We start from the raw sequence: 21,003 nt of genomic DNA, 5'->3' as shown, positions 1-21,003 counted from the left end.
TTTATTACAAGAAAGTTTTTGTTAAGTTGCAGACCCCAGCCTCGTTTGCTCAGAGTGTCCAGGAACTGACCATTGCTCTGCAGAGGACTGGAGACCCTGCCAATCTTAACAGATTGCGACCTCATCTAGAACTACTGGCAAATATAGATCCAAGTCCTGGTAAGTTACCGGCAGCATGTGTACTATGTCACCTGAAAAAAGATTGAATGTCATGGCATCTGAAATGCAACACACCAACCCGAATAACTAGATTTTTGTACTCGCCGTAAAATCTGTTTCTCTTCTGTTCATTGGGGGACACAGGCATTGACCATGGGTATAGCTGTTGCCGCTAGGAGGCGGACACTAAGAACACAAAGTGTTTTAACTTCTACATCTTCAGCTATATTCTTCCTGCAGGGACCAAGCTAATCAGTTAGTGCAAAAGCAGTAGGAGAAGCAAGACAAAAAAAAAACACACTATGTACAAACCCAGAACCACACGGGCCCGAAAAGAGTCCTAAACAAGAGAATGGATGGGAGCTGTGTCCCCCAATGAACGGAAGAGAGATTGATTTTACGGTAAGTACAAAAATCTAGTTTTCTCATCTGTATCATTGGGGGACACAGGCTTGACCATGGGACGTTACAGAGCAGTCCCCAAGGGTGGGCATAACAAGCAACCCTCCCGTCAATCAGAGAACCACCGTCTGCAAAACTCTATGGCTCAGAGAAGCGTCAGAAGACTCAAAGGTGTGCACCCTGTAAAACATGGAAAGAGTGTGCAAAGACTACCAGGTAGCTGCCTTGCATACCTGAAGGGCCAAAGCCCTGTGATGCACCGCCCAAGAGGCCCCCACTGCCCGAGCCAAATGAGCAGTCACCTGGAAGGGTGGGGCCCAGTCATTAACGCGTACGCTTGCACAATGGCCAAACAAATCCATCTGGTAATGGAAGTCTTCAACGCCTCTAGCCCTCTTCTCTGGAATCACGAACGGGGAATCTGTCCACCGGAAAGATGACGTCTGGGACAGATAGACTCGAACGGCTCGTACCAAATCCAGAGTGTGGAGCGACTGCTCCCGAGGATGAGACTGGTCCGAACAAAATGAAGGGAGAATCATCTCCCTTATTTAGATGGAATGCCGACACCACCTTCGGAAGGAAGGACTGAACCGGGCGAAGGACCACCTTATCCTTAAGGAGGACCAGGAAAGGCGACCGACATGAAAGAGCCGTGAGTTCCGACACCCTATGGATGGACGTGATTGCCACCTTGTAAGACAGGAAGCGAAGCGACACCTGCTGCAAAGGCTCAAACGGTGAAGACTGGAGAGCGTTGAGTACTAGATTAAGATCCCAAGGATCCAACGGAGGAAGGAAAGGGGGGCGCAGCATGTGCCACCCCCTGAAGAAAAATCCGAACAGCTGAAAGCGAAGCCAAATTCCGCTGAAAAAGAATAGAGAGAGCCGAAACTTGCCCTTTGTGGGAGCTGAGAGCCCTAAGTCAATGCCCGACTGCAGGGAAGACAAGAGTCGCGGCAAAGAGAACCGAACGGGAGACGGCAGATGCCGCTCGCACCAACTAAAGTAGGACTTCCGGGTCCGGTGGTAGATTCGGCAAGACGACTGGTTTCTGACACGAATCATGGTCTGGACCACTGCATCTGAGAAACCCTGAGCCTTCAGTACGGCGACTTCAACAGCCAGGCCGTTAAATGTAGCGACCCTAAATTCGGGTGGAAGATCAGCCCCTGCGACTGGAGGTCTTCCCGAAGAGGAAGACACCAGGGTTCGTCGGCGAGAAGGGTGACTAGAGGCGCATGCCACACTCTGGGTGGCCAATCGGGGACCCACAAGAATGGCGGGCAGTCCTTCGGACCTCATCTTCCGGAGGAGACGCGGAATGAGAGGAAGAGGCGAGAACACATAAAGAAACGTGAACAGACTCCACGGAATCACCAGCGCGTCGCACGCCAGAGCCATGGGTTCCCTGGACCGCGCAGTGAAGTCCTCGACCTTGTTGAAGCTGGAGTCCATAAGATCCACGTCCGGCCGAGCCTCCCCCCCCATCGCTCGCAGATGGCCCAAAAAACCTGCAGGTGAAGAGCCTATTTGCCGGGACAAGACGCTCACTGTTGCGGAAGTCAGCGATCAAGTTGTCGACGCCGGGGATGTGAACTGCCGACTGCGCCGTAACATGGTTCTCCGCCTATCTGAGGATCACGGCTGTTTCTGCCGTGGCTCCAGGTGCCGCCCTGGTGTTTGAGGTACGCCACCGCCGTGGAGCTGTCGGACTGAACCCGAACCGGACGTACCCTGAGATGGTCGGGCCAATGCCACAGAGAGACAAATTGCTCTCAACTCCAGAACATTGATTGGGAGGGAGTGAAGATAAGCGTATTTGATGTCTATCGAGGACAGGTACTCCCCCGGTTCCATAGACACAATGACCGACCTCAGGGACTCCATCTCGAAACTGCGGATCCGAAGGAAGCAGTTGAGTGCCTTGAGGTCCAGAACGGGACGGACCGTCCCCTCTTTTTTGGGGATCACATAGAGATTGGAGTAAAACGGTCTTGCACAGGAACCGGAACGATCACTCCCTGCCGCAGAAGTGTGTAAATAGCCTGAAAAAGGAATTTGCAGCCAAGGGTGAGGTCGGAGGAGATGACCGAAAAAATCGGGACGTTGGGGAGGACCTGAATTCCAGCTTGTAGCCCTCTGCAATGACCTCTCACCCAAGCATCCGAGACGTGCGCCAGCCAGACGTGCCGAAACAAATTATGCCGACCGCCCACCCGATCAGAGGGCGCCGGAAGCCGCCCGTCATGCAGTGAAGGTCTTGGGGTTATAGGACTTGGAGACCTATTGACGGGGACGCCAGGAAGGACGAGGCTCGAAGGAAGGCTTGCGCTTCCAATCCAGGGCAGACTTGTCGGCCGACCTCTTAGGGCTGGACAAATTCCAAAAGGGCCCCCTGTTCTGTGGTAAATGGGTGCTCTTACCACCTGTAGCGTCAGAAATGATCTCATCCAGGTGCTTACCAAAAAGTCTGCTGCCAGTAAAGGGGAGGGCCGTCAGGGACCGCTTTGAAGCATAATCTGTTGCCCAGCAGAAGAGCCATAGGTTACGGCGAAAAGCCACTAACAGGGCTGACGAGTGGTCCATAAGCTTGGCCGCGTCCAGCCACTTGACGGTGGAGCAGCACACGCAGAGCAGAGGTGATCTGATTGACCACATGGAAAACAGACGCCGCCCAGGGGATAAGAAGCCGTGGGGAGCCCGGAGACTACGCGCCAAACGTTGAAGGGCCTGGAAAAGGACGCCCTGCACTAAGCCCTGCCGTTTGTAACCTGAGAAGGGGAGAGTGCTGGAAGGAACACTTTGGGGCCAGAATTTAATTTTTTTTATTTTATACTCGCCCGTCCAGCGTCTTCTGCCCCCCTTCGTTGTGCGGCCCCTTGGAGAGGGACGCTACACCGGAAACGGAGGGTATTTGCGGTGGGTGGCCGTGGTGATCCGAAGGCTGGCGGGATGCAGAGGCTTTTAGGAACCTCTGGCCCTCCCTTGATTCTGGAGAACGGGAAGGAGCAGCAGGCTCCTGGGTGGGAGTGCAGGCAGCTTTTAGGACTGCCTGAAACTCCCACTAGAAGAGAAGAAAGAGAAAACGAAACAAAAAAAGGGGGAAAAAAACTGCAGACCTGCAACGCATGGAGGTCTGCCTCCTACAGACACTAAGCTAAAACTGATTTAGCTTAGTCCCTGCAGGAAGGGTATAGCTGAAGGGAGGAGCTCACAACAGCTATACCCATGATCAAGCCTGTGCCCCCCCAATGATACGGATGAGAAATGAGATTTGCAAAAGCTTTGAATGTGAAGACTAAGGGATCATACACAGGAATGTAAGAGCTCTGTGCCCGTGCTGCGTACCGCAAATAGCGGTCTGCATTGCTCCAGCACCTGCCGTATACACTCTGCTGCGGATGCGGACCCATTGACTTAAGTGGGTCCAAGATCTGCAAGATATGGAAAAAGATAGGACCTGTTCTATCTTTTGCGGTGCAGAGGCACGGACCCGAGAGCTCACTGAAGCGCTTCCGAGTGTTGTCGTGGGCTTCCGGACCATGCATTTGCTGCACAAACATAGGACATGTCCTACCTTTGGCCATATCTTGCAGGAACGTGGAGCCATTCAAATCAATAGGGGCACGGAGCCCTTATGTTCCTGTGAATGACTCCTAAGGCTGATGGCCATTCACCTGATGTAACTGCCAGCTATTTCTCCCCTCTTTCATACACACGCACTCTTAGTTTGGACAAGCATGCATGTGTTCGGAATGAGAGGGGAGAAGGACGCTGCTAGACTTCTGGTGGGCAGCTTATGTCTTGGAGAGCTCAAGGATCAGGCAGTTGAAATCGAACTGCCGATTCAGATCTCCTGAGACCTTTGCCATAGAGTGAGAAGGCCACTCATGAACTTTAGATTGTCAGCCAAAATTGCCGAGTTCGGTCTCCGTAACCTGATGTCTGCGGTCATAGAGCTTTCAGTTGGCAGCTATTCTCTCCGACGACTCCTTGCACGTTCGCCGGAGCATGCATGTAATCTCAAAAAGCATTTTTTGCTACAGAGGAGCTTTGCTCGTCTTCAAGAGAGAACCCTTTTAATTAAAGTATTATTTTTATAGACAGATCTGCTGCTTCCTGGGCGAATTTCTGGGAGGCTGAAGTCCAAAAGGAAAAGTCATCTGTAAATCTTATCTATTTTAGATGCTCCACCTCCAACCTGGGAGCAGCTGGAGAACGGTCTTGTGGCTGTGAAGACTGTTGTACATGGGCTGGTTGATTACATCCAGAACCACAGCAAGAAGGGGACTGACCAGCAGCAGGTGAGCGAGGCTCGGAGCTACCACATGATTCAGGTACCACTCTATAAACTACAAGTGTCTCCAAGAACCAGTTTTCTTGGGAAGCCAATTAAAAACAGAAAATCGCTATGCAGCAGGGTTGAAGCTGAGGCCATGTGTGACATTACCTTCTTTGTTTCAGCAGACATATAAGGTTGTCTTTACACCTGCCATATTTTTCTGCTGTTGACAGATCCGCCCCATAATCTTCAGGTATTACATATGGGGATTTTGATGTTGATTTGCTCCAGTGAACCCATTGTATTGCAAAGGGGCAAATCCACAACAAAATCCTCATATAAGGCTACTTTCACACTCTCGTTTTGTGCGGATCCATCTTGTATCTGCAGACGTATCCGCACGAATAATGCAAACGCTTGTATCCGTTAATAACGGATCCGTTTGCATTATTCATTAAAAAAAAAAATTAAGTCAAAACGGATCCGTCCTGACTTACATTGAAAGTCAATGGGGGACGGATCCGTTTTCAATTGCAGCATATTGTGTCAGTGAAAAATGGATCTGTCCCCATTGACTTACATTGTAAGTCTAGACTGATCCATTAGGCTCCTCATCGTCAGACGGTCACCAAAACGCTGCAAGCTGCGTTTTCGTGACCGCCTAAAAAACGCAACGGAGACCAAACGCAGCCAAATTGATGCATTCTGAACGGATCCTTATCTATTCAGAATGCATTGGGGCTGAACTGATCTGTTTTGGGCCGCTTGTGAGAGCCCTGAAACGGATCTCACAAGCGGACCCAGAAACGCCAGTGTTAAAGTAGCCTAAGACGTGCAGATTTGTACATAGTGAAAAATGAAAGGGGTATTCCCATCTGGGACATTTATGGCAAATCCACAGGACATGCCGTAAATCAGGGAGGCTCAACCTGCGGTCCTCCAGCTGTTTTAAAACTACAACTCCCAGCATGCCTGGACAACCTACAGCAGGGCATGGTGGGAGTTGTAGTTTTACAACAGCTGGAGGGCCGCAGGTTGAGCATGCCTGCCGTAAATGTTAGATGAGAGTCCCACCTCCTGTGGGAATTCCTTAAATGTTCCAGATGGGACAACCCCTTTAAAGGTCTGTGTGAAGGCACCCTAAGGCTCACATGGCATCATTTTACAGTTCAGCCTCTGAATTCCAGGCACTTTTTTGGTGTATTCCTTTTTTTTCAACTGCTTAAAAACGCCAGAAAAATGCATAGCCAATAAGCATAGTTGGAGTATATTTTGGCAACATCTGCTTTAAAAAAGTGACCTGAGACATGGAAAACCAACAGAAAAATGTGCCAGTGTGAACTATGATGTGTATTTCCCATTGAAAACCGTGGGAAACTGTATTCCTGTGCGTGAACAGGGGTGTTTGACGCTCTGAAATACACTGTGTATTTTGCCATGTGAACATGGCTTGTAAGAAACATTCACATCTGCACTTTTCCTGTTTTTCTGTTCTAAAAACTAAAACGACGTCAGCGCCAGGTCCATCAGATGACAAAAATGAATAGTACTAATGGACTCGATTGACTATAATGCGGGGTACATCTGGTTTCTGTCAGAGAGCCGGCATGCCCATCCTGCGGCCCTCCAGCTGTTTCAAAACTACAATTCCCAGTATGCCTAGACAGCCTACAGCTATTAGGGCATGCTAGGGGTTGTAGTTTTGCAACAGCTTGAGGGCCGCAGGTTGAGTATTCCTGATTAGAGATTTTTTTTTTTCTGTAACTGAATTTGGCACAGGCCCCTTAGGCTACATGCACACGCCAGTAAAAAACGGACACGTGATGTACTTTTTTTTTTTTTTACGGCCATCACACGTCCGTTTTAAAACCAGTGGTACACTATGGGGTTAATCACAGTGAAAAACTGACGTCAAAAAATAGAACATGCTCTATCTTGTCCGTTTTCCACTGACAGACTGCCCCCGTACAATTGAATGGGTTCATTTTTAACGTCCGTTTCGCAGAAAGGCATCAGTGAAAATGTCCATTTTTAACCAACTTTTTTCACTCATCCTTAGACTCCCTGCACACATGGCGGATTCTCGTGCAGAAAACCTCAGCGTAGTGCAGTACCGGCAAAGTGTACGTGATTAGACAAATCTCATGTACACTCCGTGTGGATTTAGAAATCTGTGGCATGTCATTTAGGTTTGCAGTTTTTGTTGCCGATTTCACCCGTTTCAATGGTAAGGTGAGATCTGCGGCAATACCAGATTCTAGTAACAAGTGCGGATTTGGTGCAGAAACGCACAGAAATCCACAGGGAAATTTGTACGGATCTTCTGCATGTTTATCCGCACCTGTGTTCAGGTAGTCTAACGAAGCTAATTATGCAAATGTAAACCTAGCCCTAAGCCTCATGCAAACGTCCGTGGAACACGGTTAGTGAGATACCGGACTGGCATTGCAGGAGCGCTCCTGCAATGCCAGTCCGGTATCCCACGGCCCATGTTCCACGGACGTCTGAATGAGGCTTTACAGGGGTTGTCTCACGTCAGTTAAATGGCATCTTTTATGTTAATGCAAGCCACTTACTAATGTATTGTGATTGTCCATGTTGCCTCCTTTGCTAACTGGATTCATTTTTCCATCACATTATACATTCTCATTTCCAGGGGTTAGGACCACCCTGCAATCCATCAGTGGTGGTTGTGCTTGCACACTATAGGAAAAGGCTCTGACTTCTCTGGTGGCGGGGACCCCTGGAGAGCACCTAGGCTGATGCTTTTTCCTATAGTATGCAAGCACGACCGCCACTGCTGGATTGTAGGGTGGTCATAACCATGGAAACGAGCAGTGTATAATGTGATGAAAAAATGTATCAAGCCAGCAAAGGCGGCAATATGGACAATTCCAATACATTAGTAAGCGCCTTGTATTCATTTTGTCTATGTAATAAATGCTATTTACTGAAGTGAGACCCCTTTAAGGCCTCTTTACACTGGGCGAGCATCAGGCAGATCATTGCTAACTAGTGTTTGCAGGAACGCATGTTGGCAATGATCTGCTGGTGTAAAGGTGCTGCCAATTACCCGATGGAATGCTCATTCATCAGGTTTTTTTCTTTATTCATGCGGTCCGTGACATCTAAACGGCACTCTGCTGTCGGCAAACATTAAGGACGAGTGATGGCATTAACTCTCGCTCCTTCCCGTACTGCGGAGGAGATCGCTGCATGTAAATGCAGAGTTCACCTCCACTGACGAGCAGACTATTGCCAGTGGCTTGCCATTGATCAGTGTGAACGGGCCTATAGTCTCGCACAGTGTTACTAAATGAACGTGAACACATTCTGCCATAACTGTAGATGGTAGAAATAGAAATCCTCTCCTGAAACCTTTTTACCTCCTACTTTAGTTTAGTTTATAGTTTAATTTTACCTTATGGTGACTTTCGGGAAGAGCGTATCCGTTATCGCAGGTTGCTCCAGCTCTCGCATGTCTGGATGAATGATTATAAAAATATCCAGGGCTGTTCTGGCATGCTTTACTTTTCTAATTATTTTTTATAGTGCACAGACCTATATATATAAGGCAATTGCATCATCTGCAAATTGTATTTCCCTCGTGCCATGATTGAATTTGTAGACCACAGTTTGCGGCTGTCTTTAGACTGTAGAACACAGAAGGGATTCTGCTGGGGCTGCAGATCTCTAATATTAAAGACAGATGCCTCCAGGCCAGGGGTATATTGCAGTTTCAGGTTTCCAGTAAAGTTATAACAACATTTTTTAATTTTTTATTATTGTTTGTGTTTTAATTTTCCCCATTAAAGTTTGTCTACTTTGTGTAGATTCATCCTATAAATTAGGTACTAAAATAAAGTAGGGTCTATTCATTCTAACAATGTAACATAGTACATAAGGCCGAAAAAAGACATTTGTCCATCCAGTTCGGCCTGTCATCCTGCAAGTTGATCCAGAGGAAGGCAAAAAAAAAAACATGAGGTAGAAGCCAATTTTCCTCACTTTAGGGGAATAAAAAATTCCTTCCCGACTCCAATCAGGACAATCAGAATAACTCCCTGGATCAACGACCCCTCTCTAGTACCTATAGCCTGTAATATTATTACACTCCAGAAATACATCCAGGCCCCTCTTGAATTCCTTTATTGTACTCACCATCACCACCTCCTCAGGCAGAGAGCTCCATAGTCTCACTGCTCTTACCGTAAAGAATCCTCTTCTATGTTTGTGTACAAACCTTCTTTCCTCCAGACGCAGAGGATGTCCGCTCGTCATAGTCACAGTCCTGGGGATAAATAGATGATGGGAGAGATCTCTGTACTGACCCCTGATATATGTATACATAGTTATTAGATCTCCCCTTGGTCATCTTTCTTCTAAAGTGAATAACCCTAATTTTGATAATCTTTCAGGGTACTTAGTCCCCCATTCCAGTTATTACTTTAGTTGCCCTCCTCTGGACCTTCTCCAGCTCTGCTATGTCTGCCTTGTTTACAGGAGCCCTGGGAAAGCTGTGTTTGTACATTTAATGAATGCTCGGGGAAAGCTCCATCAGACCTCTGTATGAGCTAACTGCATTCGGAGAGCCTCGTTTACCCGATGGGTGGCAAGTGTGCACTTTCGACATCCACTGTGTGTGTTATATATAAGTCTACACACCCCTGTTAAAATGTCAGGTTTCTGTGCTGTAAAAAAATGAGACAAAGATAAATCTTTTCATAACTTTTTCCACCTTTTAATGTGACCTATAAACTGTACAACTCAATTGAAAAACAAACTGAAATCTTTTAGGTGGAGGGAAGAAAAAAATATAATAATAATGTGGTTGCATAAGTGTGCACACCCTCCTTTTATAACTGGAGATGTAGCTGTGTTCAGAATTAATCAATCACATTCACAATCCTGTTAAATAGGAGTCAGCATACACCGGCCATCATTTAAAGTGCCTCTGATTAACCCCAAAAAAGTTCAGCTGCTCTAGTTGGTCTTTCTTAGTCGCATCCCACAGCAGAAGCCATGGTCCACAGAGGCTTCCAAAGCATCAGAGGGATCTCATTGTTAGAAGGTTATCATTCGATCTAACATGGAACACAGTGAAGACAGTCCCTCATCAAGTGGAGAAATATAGCACAACAGTGGACATTACCAAAAACTGGACGTCCCTCCAAAATGGATGAAAAGACGAGAAGAAAACTGGTCTGGGAGGCTACAAAGAGGCCTACAGCAACATTAAAGGAGCTGCAGGAATATCTGGCAAGTACTGGCTGTGTGGTACATGTGACAACAATCTCCCGTATTCTTCATATGTCTGGGCTATGGGGGAGAGGGGCAAGATGAAAGCCGTTTCTTACGAAGAAAAACATCCAAGCCAGGCTACATTTTGCAAATACACATCTGAAGTCTCCCAAAAGCATGTGGGAAAAGGTGTTATGGTCTGATGAAACGAGGATGAACTTTTTGGCATAATTCCAAAAGATATGTTTGGTGCAAAAACAACTCCTGCACATCACCAAGAGAACACCATCCCCACTGTGAAGCATGGTGGTGGCAGCATCATGCCAAAGGGCTTCTTCAGCTAGAACTGGGGCCTTAGTTAAGCTAGAGGGAGTTATGAACAGTTCCAAATACAGTCAATATTGGCACAAAACCTTCAGGCTTCTGCTAGAAAGCTGAACATGAAGAGGAACTTCATCTTTCAGCATGACAACGAACCCAAAGCATACATTCAAATCAACAAAGGAGGCTTCACCAGAAGAAGATTAAATTTTGGAATGGCCCAGCCAGAGCCCTGACCTGAATCCGATTGAAAATCTGTGGGGTGATCTGAAGAGGCAGTGCCAGGAGATGCCGTCGCAATCTGACAGATTTGGAGTGTTTTTGCCAAAGAGTGGGCAAAATTTGGCAAGTCAAAATGTGCCATGCTGATAGACTCTACCCAAAAGACTGAGTGCTGTAATAAAATCAAAGGTGCTTCAACAAAGTATTAGTTTACGGGTGTGCACACTTATGCAACCATATTATTCTATTTTTATATTTTTTCTTCCCTCTACCTAAAAGATTTCAGTTTGTTTTTCACTTGAGTTGTTACAGTTTATAGGTCACATTAAGGGTGGAAAAAGTTCTGAAATGATTTATCTTGATTCATTTTTTTCCAGCACAGAAACTTGACATTTTAACAGGGGGTGTGTAGACTTTTTTTTTATATTTTTTTTCCCCTCAGACCTCCGATCAGAACACCCCCCCCTTCCCCAAAGCTCCATCAGACCTCCGATCAGGACCTCCCCAAGATCAGACCTCCGATCAGGACCTCAGATTAGACCCCAAGCTCCATCGGACCTCAGATTAGACCCCAAGCTCCATCGGACCAAAACATAAATAGTCATTTAATAGTATAATAGTTCATTACCTCTCCTGCTCCGGTCCACGCTGACGCTCACCGCTCCCTGATCTTCTGCCGGCCTATCGCTGCACTGTGACCAGACATGCACTCCTATGTGAACTACTTCCTGCTGCTGTACGCAGTCGGGATACGTGCAGTGCGGCCCATAGAAGAATACCAGGGAGAGGAGAGTATAGCGCAGGGCTTCATTTTCCCTCCTGCGTTGCCTTTTGCATTCGCACTAGAAGACGCACTGCCTTTTACTGTTTTGGAATGGAATACCGGAATAAGGCTGGGTTCGCATCTGTGTCAGGAATTTCATTTTTCTGAATCTTCATTGGAGTCTCTAGTGCAGATGTGAACATTAGCCTTAGCTATTCCTTACGGAGGCGCAGCAAATTGGGGGGATGAGACTTGTGGAGGACATACAGCATTGTGTTTCTCTTCATTGGTTTTTCATGGAGGTTTATGTTGGGAAATTCTGAAGTCGCATATATAGACCCATACTTTGCATCTTGAGTTACAGATTGTATTATAGTGGAACTTCTGTAATTCCAAATTCTGCTGGATGATGTTGGGAACAGTCAGACCCCCATTCCTACCAGCTTAGATGAAATCCCATAATGCACTGGGACAGTTAGGGCGGCTTTAGACCCACTGCACATTTCGCCCTAAATTACAGTACAACTGATGGGAATGGGGTATACACAACTCTATCCAATCTGCTGTGGGAAAATCTGTGCGGATTGAAGATCGGGAAATCATTTTTTTTTTTTTTTTTTTTTTTTAAATTACAGATTTTCTTTTCTCTCCAAATTTCCAGAGCTTTCATCCACTGCGGTGAAAATTGGCAGCTAAATCTTTATTTAACACGGGCAGACTTTGCTGCGGATTTAGGTCCTCTGCAACGGCTAGAATAGTCTGGTGTGAAAGCTACACTGTCTATAGCAGGGATGGCCAGCCTGAGGCTACTCCCAGCATACCCAGACTACTACAGCAGGGCCTGGTGGGAGTTGTAGTTTTACAACAGCTGGAGAGCTGCAGGTTGGCCAATGCCTGGTCTATACTGTAGATTAAAGGGGTCCAGGATTGGAAAATGTGGTTGCTTTGTTCCAGAAACGGCTCCACACCTGTCCATAGATATTGCACTTCATCCCAACTCCAAAGGAAGCTGAGCTGTAATACCAGACAAAACCCGTGGACAGGGGTGGCGTGTTCCTGGGAAAGGCACCGTCCTGGACAGCCCTTAGAAACTTGTTTAATCCAGGCTATAAAGGTCCTCATCGGGCGCCGACTGTTGCTTGTTTGACGGCTTTTTAGACGGCCTAATGCAAAATGGATGATGGTTCTTAACGAGCACAATTTCCGTTTACACATGGCGACGTGCTGCTGACAAACATCAATTTTACGTGTCACATGAAAAGTGCAATCACCCGGCAAACTAGCATTTTGCATTTTTTTTGTAGGGTGATCAGTGGCACCTTTACATGGGGCGGTTTCTACGAATATCCATCCATGATTATAGGCTCAGTCCTTGGTTTGTGTAAAAAGGGTCCTCAAATAACTAATGCAGTGGACTTATTTGGAGTGGGTTCACATGACGTTTTATGCCTCCGTTTGACGTATACTTTAGGTGGGGAAAAAAGGATACAAAAACGCAGCACCCCACGTTCTTGTTTCCTGCCAGAGTCCGGTAAAAAAATAAAAATTTGGACTTAAAAAAAACAAACTGTATGGCATCGGTCTTAGGCATTGTTTAACATGTACATTTTTTGTATACGTTAAATGGATGGGAAAAACGCAATGTGAACCCAGCCTTAAAAGTTTATTAAATTTGATGTAGAATTGACTGTGTAAGCAGTTAAAGGTGTCTGTAGGTCGGCAAAATATTTCTGAAGCGCTAATATTTAGTAAATGACCGTAGAGGTGTCCAGGATTTTGTGATTGACCTATCCTGATTGGTGGCAGTCTGACACCCCCATCTAGTGGATGGAGCTGGTTACTGCAGCACTGCTGTCAATGACTTCATTGGGAGCAAGTGCTGCAGTATCCAAAGAATTAAATGGGATTTGTGCACTGTGTGGTGCCCTTTCATTTTGGTGGACGGTTACGGTCCTGGATCTTGTTTCAAAATGAGATTGCACATGTATCTGACACATTAGAAGATTAATTTAACTGTATATGCCTTTAAAGGGGTTGTCTCACGTCTCACATTAGCAAATGCTGACTTCATTAATTTTTCCATCACGTTATTCACTGCTTTTTTTTCCATGGGGTTACTACCACCCTGTAACCCCAGCAGCAGTGGTGGTGCTTGCACACTATAGGAAAAAGTGCCAGCCTCTTGGTGGCCGGGACCGATAGTGTGCAAGCACGACCACCCGCTGCTGGGATTACAGTATGGTTGTAACCCTGCAAACGAGCGGTGTGTAAGTGATGGAAAAATGAGTGAAGCCAGCAAAAGAGGCATATGGAAAATCACAATACATTAGTAAAAGCCTTGTATTAAAGGGGTATTCACATCTGAGACAATGGGGGCTTATCGCTAGAATATACCCCTATTGTCTGATAGGTGCAGGTCCCACACCTATATCGAGAACAGAGTGGGCAAAGTGGTGGCTGGAGGACTCTGGTCTAGCCACCCACTAACACTCTCCCCATACAAGTGAATGAATGGGAACGCACCACACATGCCTGGCCGCCACTCCATTCACTTCTATGGGCCCGACGGAAGAAGCCAAGCCAGTGCTTGGCTATTTTGGGCAGCCCCATAGAATGAATGGAGGGCGGCTTCGCATGCACAGTACGCCCTCCACCACTTTCGGGGCTCCATTTAGGAGATAGGTGCAGGGTCCCAATCAGACAATTGGGGCATATCCTAGCGATATGTCCCCATTGTCTCAGATGAGAAAACCTCTAACTTTCTCTACATGATAAATGGCATCTGCTGAAGTGGTATAATGGTATGTGCGAAAGTATAATAGCCCTCTCTTATAATAGTAGTCTGTGTATACAGTTCAATTAATGGGCTAAGGCTGCTTTCTCCACTAGCGTTTTTTTTGCAAGATCAGTCATGGATCTGCAAAAATGCTTCATTACAATAATACAACCGCACGCATCCGTCACGAACGGATCGGTTGTTATTATGTCTTCTATAGCCATGACGTAATCAGTCTTGAACACCATTGAAAGTCAATGGGGGAAGGATCCGTTTTCTATTGTGCAGATTGTGTCAGAGAAAATTGATCCGTCCCCATTGATTGCATTGTGTGCCCCAGGACGGGTTCCAGTTTGGCTCGCTTCGTCAGGCTGCTAGCAAAACGCCCGCAGGCAGCGTTTTGTTGTCCGCCTCCAGAGCGGAATGGAGGCAAACTGAGGCATTCTGAGCGGATCCTTTTTCCATACAGAATGCGTTAGCGCAAGACTGATCCGTTTTGGGCCGCTTGTGAGACGCCCCCCTTAACGGATCTCGCAAGCGGAAACCAAAACGCTTGTGTGAAAGTTGCCTAATAGAGGTCTGTCCGGTTTGTGTGCAACTAGGACAGTCCTCCCTGTAGGGGCTCTCCTGTGTAAACCTTATCCGACCCATGTTTGTTGGCTTGATTTGCCTTGCGCTTTGGTGGCCATCTGCAATAACCTTTCTGCATTCTTTGGCACAGCCTCCACAGCACAGCAAGTACAAGACCTACATGTGCAGGGACATGAAGCAGCGGGGAGGATGCCCCCGTGGGGCAGCTGCACCTTTGCTCATTCTCAAGAAGAGTTGGAAAAGTAAGATGTTGTTGATTCTTGAGATTTTTATTCTGCTTTTTGTTTTATTTTTTAACATGTTCTTAAAGGTCCTTCAAAAAAACAACATAGTGATGAGAGCTGAATAACAGCAATATTTTGGGGGAATTTATTAAGCCCTGCTTTCCTGATTGTAGCTCTAAAAAGTTTAAAGTTGGAGTCCGAACTGGTACTTCCAATGGTTCCCTGGAGTAAATGGTAGCACTCATGTGTCGACCCACTCCATTCAATAATCCATTTCAGTACGCTCTAAATTGTCAGGTACACTTTAAATTCTATGAGAAATATGGATTCTGCCCTAAATCTCATGGCATCATGATAGCGCTTGCATTGATTCGGACAGAGTTTTTCACACGGGTCTTGAGACATCTTCATCTCTTTTCTAGGTTTCGAAAAAATGAACAAACGCTTGGTTCCTAGGCGGCATTGAGTGCCTCGCACGGTCAGCTAAATGAAGTAGGTTACAACTGGGGCAATTCACCCAGATGATGGGCCCATGGATTTACCCAACCGGAAACCAGTGCCCTTCCCAATGGCATTGTGTCAGGGAGCTCAGTGACCCAACTCATTCCCGGAGTACAGATTCTGGCTATGAGTCTGTTATGAAGCCTGTGAAGTTGGATTCATCTTAGTAACAGTGCCCAGGCTCTCCCCTCGAATTGTATGTATTTCACAGTGTAGCTCTAGAGAACTGCTTTTTTCAAGTGTTTTTAGCAAAGATTTTATTATGCCATTTTTCATCTACTTTTAGGCTTGACTCCGTTACAAGACCTCCATTCCTTCCTTACCCGTCAGTTCTCACCTCCTTCTCAAGCGTTTCCAGTGATCTCCCGCCTATGCCTGTGTCTAAACAGATACAGATGGTACCACGGGGCTCCCAGATATATGCTACCCCCTCAGACGGATATCTTTTACCCCGACCCAAGGGGAGGAGGCCCCCTTCCTTTGAACCTGTACCCTATCCACCACGTAAGTGGCTTACACCTTTTGCATTGCATACTCCGCCATTGTACGTTAGCCGACTTTAGCTGATCACCCTCTCCTATGATTGTTTTTGGAGTATACATTTTGGGTGCAAAGACTCCGATGCGCCTTGGTTGACTTTGCTCACCCACGTTGCTTACTGATTTCATAGTACACCCATTTATTTAATTTTTATTTTCCTGGTTCTGTCACCGCCAATTTTTCAATTCTTCTTATTTAAAAGGGTTCTGCCAAATTTGGGAAGGTTTTTAGCACCCCGTTTGGACAGACCCGAGAAGGGAAGCATACTTGCTGCTTCCCGATGCTGGCTCTGGGTCCCTCTCCCTGGCATGGGCTGCTCCGCTGCGCTTCCCGGATGTAAATTTCCTACAGCTGTGACTTGCTCCTCCCACATTATGACAAGTGGTCACTAGTGCTGCACGATATAGGAATTTTGTGCGATTGCGATTAGGGCCCTAAAAATTGCAGATATCAATATTCGATGCGATATTTTAAGGGAATTGTGCTAGAGGTCTATTTGCTTGATTTTCCCATATGAGCGCTGACGCGGAGCTGGTTATGACATAGTTATGGGGGATCTGTGGATGGCACTGTTATGGGGATCTGTGGATGGCATGTTATGGGGGATCTGTGGGATGATGCAATGTATGGGGGGATCTGTGGATGATGCACTGTTATGGGGGATCTGTGGATGATGCACTGTTATGGGGGAATCTGTGGATGATGCACTGTTATGGGGGATCTGTGGATGATGCACTGTTATGGGGATCTGTGGATGATGCACTGTTATGGGGGATCTGTGGATGATGCGCTGTTATGGGGGATCTGTGGATGATGCGCTGTTATGGGGATCTGTGGATGATGCGCTGTTATGTGGGGGGTCTGTGGATGATGCGCTGTTATGTGGGGGATCTGCGGAGGACGCTGTTAGTGGGGGATCTGCGGAGGACGCTGTTATGTGGGGGATCTGCGGGAGGACGCTGTTATGTGGGGGATCTGTGGAGGACGCTGTTATGTGGGGGATCTGCGTGAGGACGCTGTTATGTGGGGGATCTGCGGAGGACGCTGTTATGTGGGGGATCTGCGGAGGACGCTGTTATGTGGGGGATCTGCGGGAGGACGCTGTTATGTGGGGGATCTGCGGAGGGACGCTGTTATGTGGGGGATCTGCGGAGGACGCTGTTATGTGGGGATCTGCGGAGGACGCTGTTATGTGGGGGATTGCGAGGAGGACGCTGTTATGTGGGGGATCTGCGGAGGACGCTGTTATGTGGGGGATCTGCGGAGGACGCTGTTATGTGGGGGATCTGCGGAGGACGCTGTTATGTGGGGGATCTGCGGAGGACGCTGTTATGTGGGGGATCTGCGGAGGACGCTGTTATGGGGGGGATCTGCGGAGACGCTGTTATGGGGGGGATCTGCGGAGGACGCTGTTATGGGGGGATCTGCGGAGGACGTGTTATGGGGGGGATCTGCGGAGGACGCTGTTATGGGGGGGATCTGCGGAGGACGCTGTTATGGGGGGGATCTGCGGAGGACGCTGTTATGGGGGGGATCTGCGGAGGACGCTGTTATGGGGGGGATCTGCGGAGGACGCTGTTATGGGGGGGATCTGCGGAGGACGCTGTTATGGGGGGGATCGGGGGGAGGACGCTGTTATGGGGGGGATCTGCGGAGGACGCTGTTATGGGGGGGATCTGCGGAGGACGCTGTTATGGGGGGGGATCTGCGGAGGACGCTGTTATGGGGGGGATCTGCGGAGGACGCTGTTATGGGGGGGATCTGCGGAGGACGCTGTTATGGGGGGGATCTGCGGAGGACGCTGTTATGGGGGGGATCTGCGGAGGACGCTGTTATGGGGGGGATCTGCGGAGGACACACATATAGCATCTTATGCTGGTCCCCCTTATGGCCCTATGTGTCCTAAACTGCGCACATAACTGGCTTTGTGTGTAAAGTATTTTACTACTGTCTGAAACAATCTCCTATTGATAAAATGGCCAGCCTCTGTACTCACTTTCACTATGAATGCACGGTAGCGAGCGGGCCAGCCGGCGCGTGACTTAATTCAGGAAGCAGGAGCGTTACTAAGTGACGTCAGTCACGTGCCGGCCGGCCCGCTTGTTGCCGTTCGCTGCAGTGCATTCATAGTGAAAGTGAGTACAGAGGCTGGCCATTTTATCAATAGGAGAGAGCTTGTTTCAGACGGTAGTAAAATACTTTACACACAAAGCCAGTTATGTGCGCGGGGCCCCTTCATATATAATCACAGCATTTTCGGGGTCGGCCAAAATCGCATATCGCATTTGGCGATTATCGCGATTCGATTATTTTTTCGATATATCGTGCAGCCCTGGTGGTCACGTGATGCAAGGGGAGAGGGTCACAGCTAGCAATTGGCTGCAGTGGCGTCAACACAAGAAGTTTCCATTCAGTGAGGGAGGGAGCTTGGAGCCAGCTCTGGGAAGGAGGGAAGTATGCTTCAATTGCAGGTCTGCCCAGGAGGGGAGTTTACAACTGTCCAGCCTTTTGAAGGTAGCTAGTCACACTAGATATTCTGACAGATTCTGACATTTTAGGGTTATTCCCACCTCATAAAATGATGGCATATTGCTTAGGATATGCCGTCACTTTGACTGGTGAGGGTCCTTTCTTGAATGAGGGTGCCACTGTGTCTTTCAAGTGAATGGGGTTGGTTGCAAATTCCTGTACAGTTGCCTGGCTGGAAGAGCCGCTGTGCAGTGAGAAAATCGCAGAATTAACGTTGCGCCCCCTTTATTCTCAGGATCAGCGGGGGTCCCAGGTGTAGAATCTCCCCTGACTAAAGCGATACAGGAACAACCCTTTAAAACATTGGTTTGGCCAAAGATCATTAGGATCATTAAATGTCAGCGATGGCTGTAACAATAGGTTTATCTAGGAATGTATATTGTGCACATTTTTGTAACCTACCTGTTTGTTTTGATCACTTACAGGTGTTTACTACCAACAGCCCCTCTCTCGCTTTGTCAGACCTCAGCCATCCGCCCCCGAATCTTCCCCTACCTACCTCGACCACTATCCTTCCTATTTACAAGACAGGATGGTCGGCACACAATACACAACACCCACTCAACAGTACTCTCCCATGAGCCAACCCATGTATCCCCCACACTACGATGGCCGTCGTGTATACGCTTCTGCTCCGCAGTCCTACCAGAGAGATGATCTTCTGGACATGGCCCCTGCTGCCGGGTCACCCTATGTGCCTGAAACTCGAGAGAGGTACCAACAAGTAGAAGGCTATTATCCTGTGGCGGCTCACCCAGGGCAGATAAGACCACCGTGTAACCGGGTAGGTTTATCCTTGGAAATATGTAAATTTGAATAAAATTTTTAACGTATTGCAAGAATTGTTACTATGTGAAAATTGTAATAGTGTTTTAAACCCTTTTGCTACCAGCGCCGTACAAGCATGACTCGCGCGAGCAGCGGGAGTTTGAAACAGAAGAGACCTGCGGCTAATTACCCTAACCGGCAATAATGCCGATCGTGGTAATTAAATGCATTAGATGCCGTGATCAAGTGAGATCATGGCACCTGAATGCCCAAGAGCCCGGAAGCTCACGCTTACGGGCATAGTACTGAAGCCCCGTGCGGCCAATCGGGACTTCAGTACATGCGCTGAATGCCCTGAGTCTGTATGAAAAAATTCAGAGCATTAATGCTGCAGTTCTTATTTTGGCCACCAGATGGCAGGCCAACATAAGAAATGAGCAAAATGCTAAGAAATTGTCATTTTTTTTAAAATCCATTATAGGTCAAAATTAAAAATTAAAAAAAAGTCTTTTAGGAGCCTTAAAATGATGAGAATTTTTTTTTTTTTAACAAATGTGTTAAAATCACCCCCCTAGCCTTTCCGTATAATAATAGTAAAAAAAAACTAAATAACAATAAATATAAAAATCCTGGGTATCACCGCGACCAAAAACGCCCATAATATTAAAACCTAAAAAAGAATAAAAAAATCCAATACGGGGAATGGCCGGCTTGCCATTTTTTCATTGCTTCTCTTACCCAAAAAAAGGAAACAAGTCCAAATCCAAACGTCACACACACACACACACACACACACACACACACACACACACACACACACTATCAATAAAAACTATGAATTGTCCCGCAAATATGACCCCATAAACAGCCCAGTAGACACAAGTATAAAAAAAAATTATGGGGGTCAGAATATGGTGATGTTAAAAAAAAAAAAAAAAAAAAAAAATCTCAAAGTTTACATTTATTTTTACACTATTTACACACAATTTTTTTTTCCAATTTCACCCCATTTGGAATTTTTTCCCCCGCTTCCCACTACATTTTATGCCATAATTAATGGTGGCATTAGAAAGTACAACTTGCCCCGGAAAACATAAGCCCTCATACAGCTTATGTGACTGGGAATATAAAAAAGTTATGGCTCACGGAATATAGGGCAGAAAAATGAAAACGCAAAAACGGGAAAAAAAGCTCTGGTAGCCAAAGGGTTAATTAGCTTATTTTCTCCTGAATTACATGTTTTTTTCCAGTACATAGAACTAATGGAGAAGAAGCTGCTAGATCGTGTTATTCATGGGTGCCATGTAATGCCACACTAACGTTGCTGCCCACAGTTTCCTTGACCATGCCAGCTGATCAGCATTGGTTTTGGCAACTGGACTTGGTGCTATCAGTTTCAGGATATCTTTAAAGGCTATGTACACCTTTTGAGAGCATTATTGCATTGTACTCATTTTGAGCTAAAAATAATTTTTTTAAATTGGTCGTTATTAAAAATTTTGAACCACTTGTGCAGCCTTGAGTTCATCTAGTAGTAGGATCAGATTTTTCACTCTGTTCCATCAGGCAGCTCACCTGATGGCTCTTGATCTGTCCTTTATAAGAACACTCATTGCAGCTCAATTCTTATCTTAAAGTGTTTATGACCTGTTAGTAATTTAGAGATAAAGTTTATTATACG

At 46.8% G+C, this 21,003-nt stretch overlaps 1 protein-coding gene across 1 annotated transcript in view; it reads left to right on the top strand.

Annotated features, from left to right (window-relative positions):
• The window catches only part of RC3H1 (ring finger and CCCH-type domains 1), an 83,954-nt gene that overhangs the window by 42,121 nt on the left and 20,830 nt on the right, over positions 1-21,003 (top strand). Inside the window, 10 exon segments of the mRNA XM_040406732.1 lie at positions 27-159; positions 4,750-4,868; positions 14,891-14,960; positions 14,963-15,002; positions 15,407-15,497; positions 15,499-15,538; positions 15,541-15,585; positions 15,588-15,681; positions 15,772-15,989; positions 18,980-19,338. Coding sequence (XP_040262666.1) covers positions 27-159; positions 4,750-4,868; positions 14,891-14,960; positions 14,963-15,002; positions 15,407-15,497; positions 15,499-15,538; positions 15,541-15,585; positions 15,588-15,681; positions 15,772-15,989; positions 18,980-19,338 — 1,209 coding nt within the window.

This window comes from Bufo bufo, chromosome 9, assembly GCF_905171765.1.
Source record: "Bufo bufo chromosome 9, aBufBuf1.1, whole genome shotgun sequence".
NCBI classification, from domain to species: Eukaryota; Metazoa; Chordata; class Amphibia; order Anura; family Bufonidae; genus Bufo; species Bufo bufo.
This window is presented reverse-complemented; position numbering and strand designations above follow the sequence as displayed.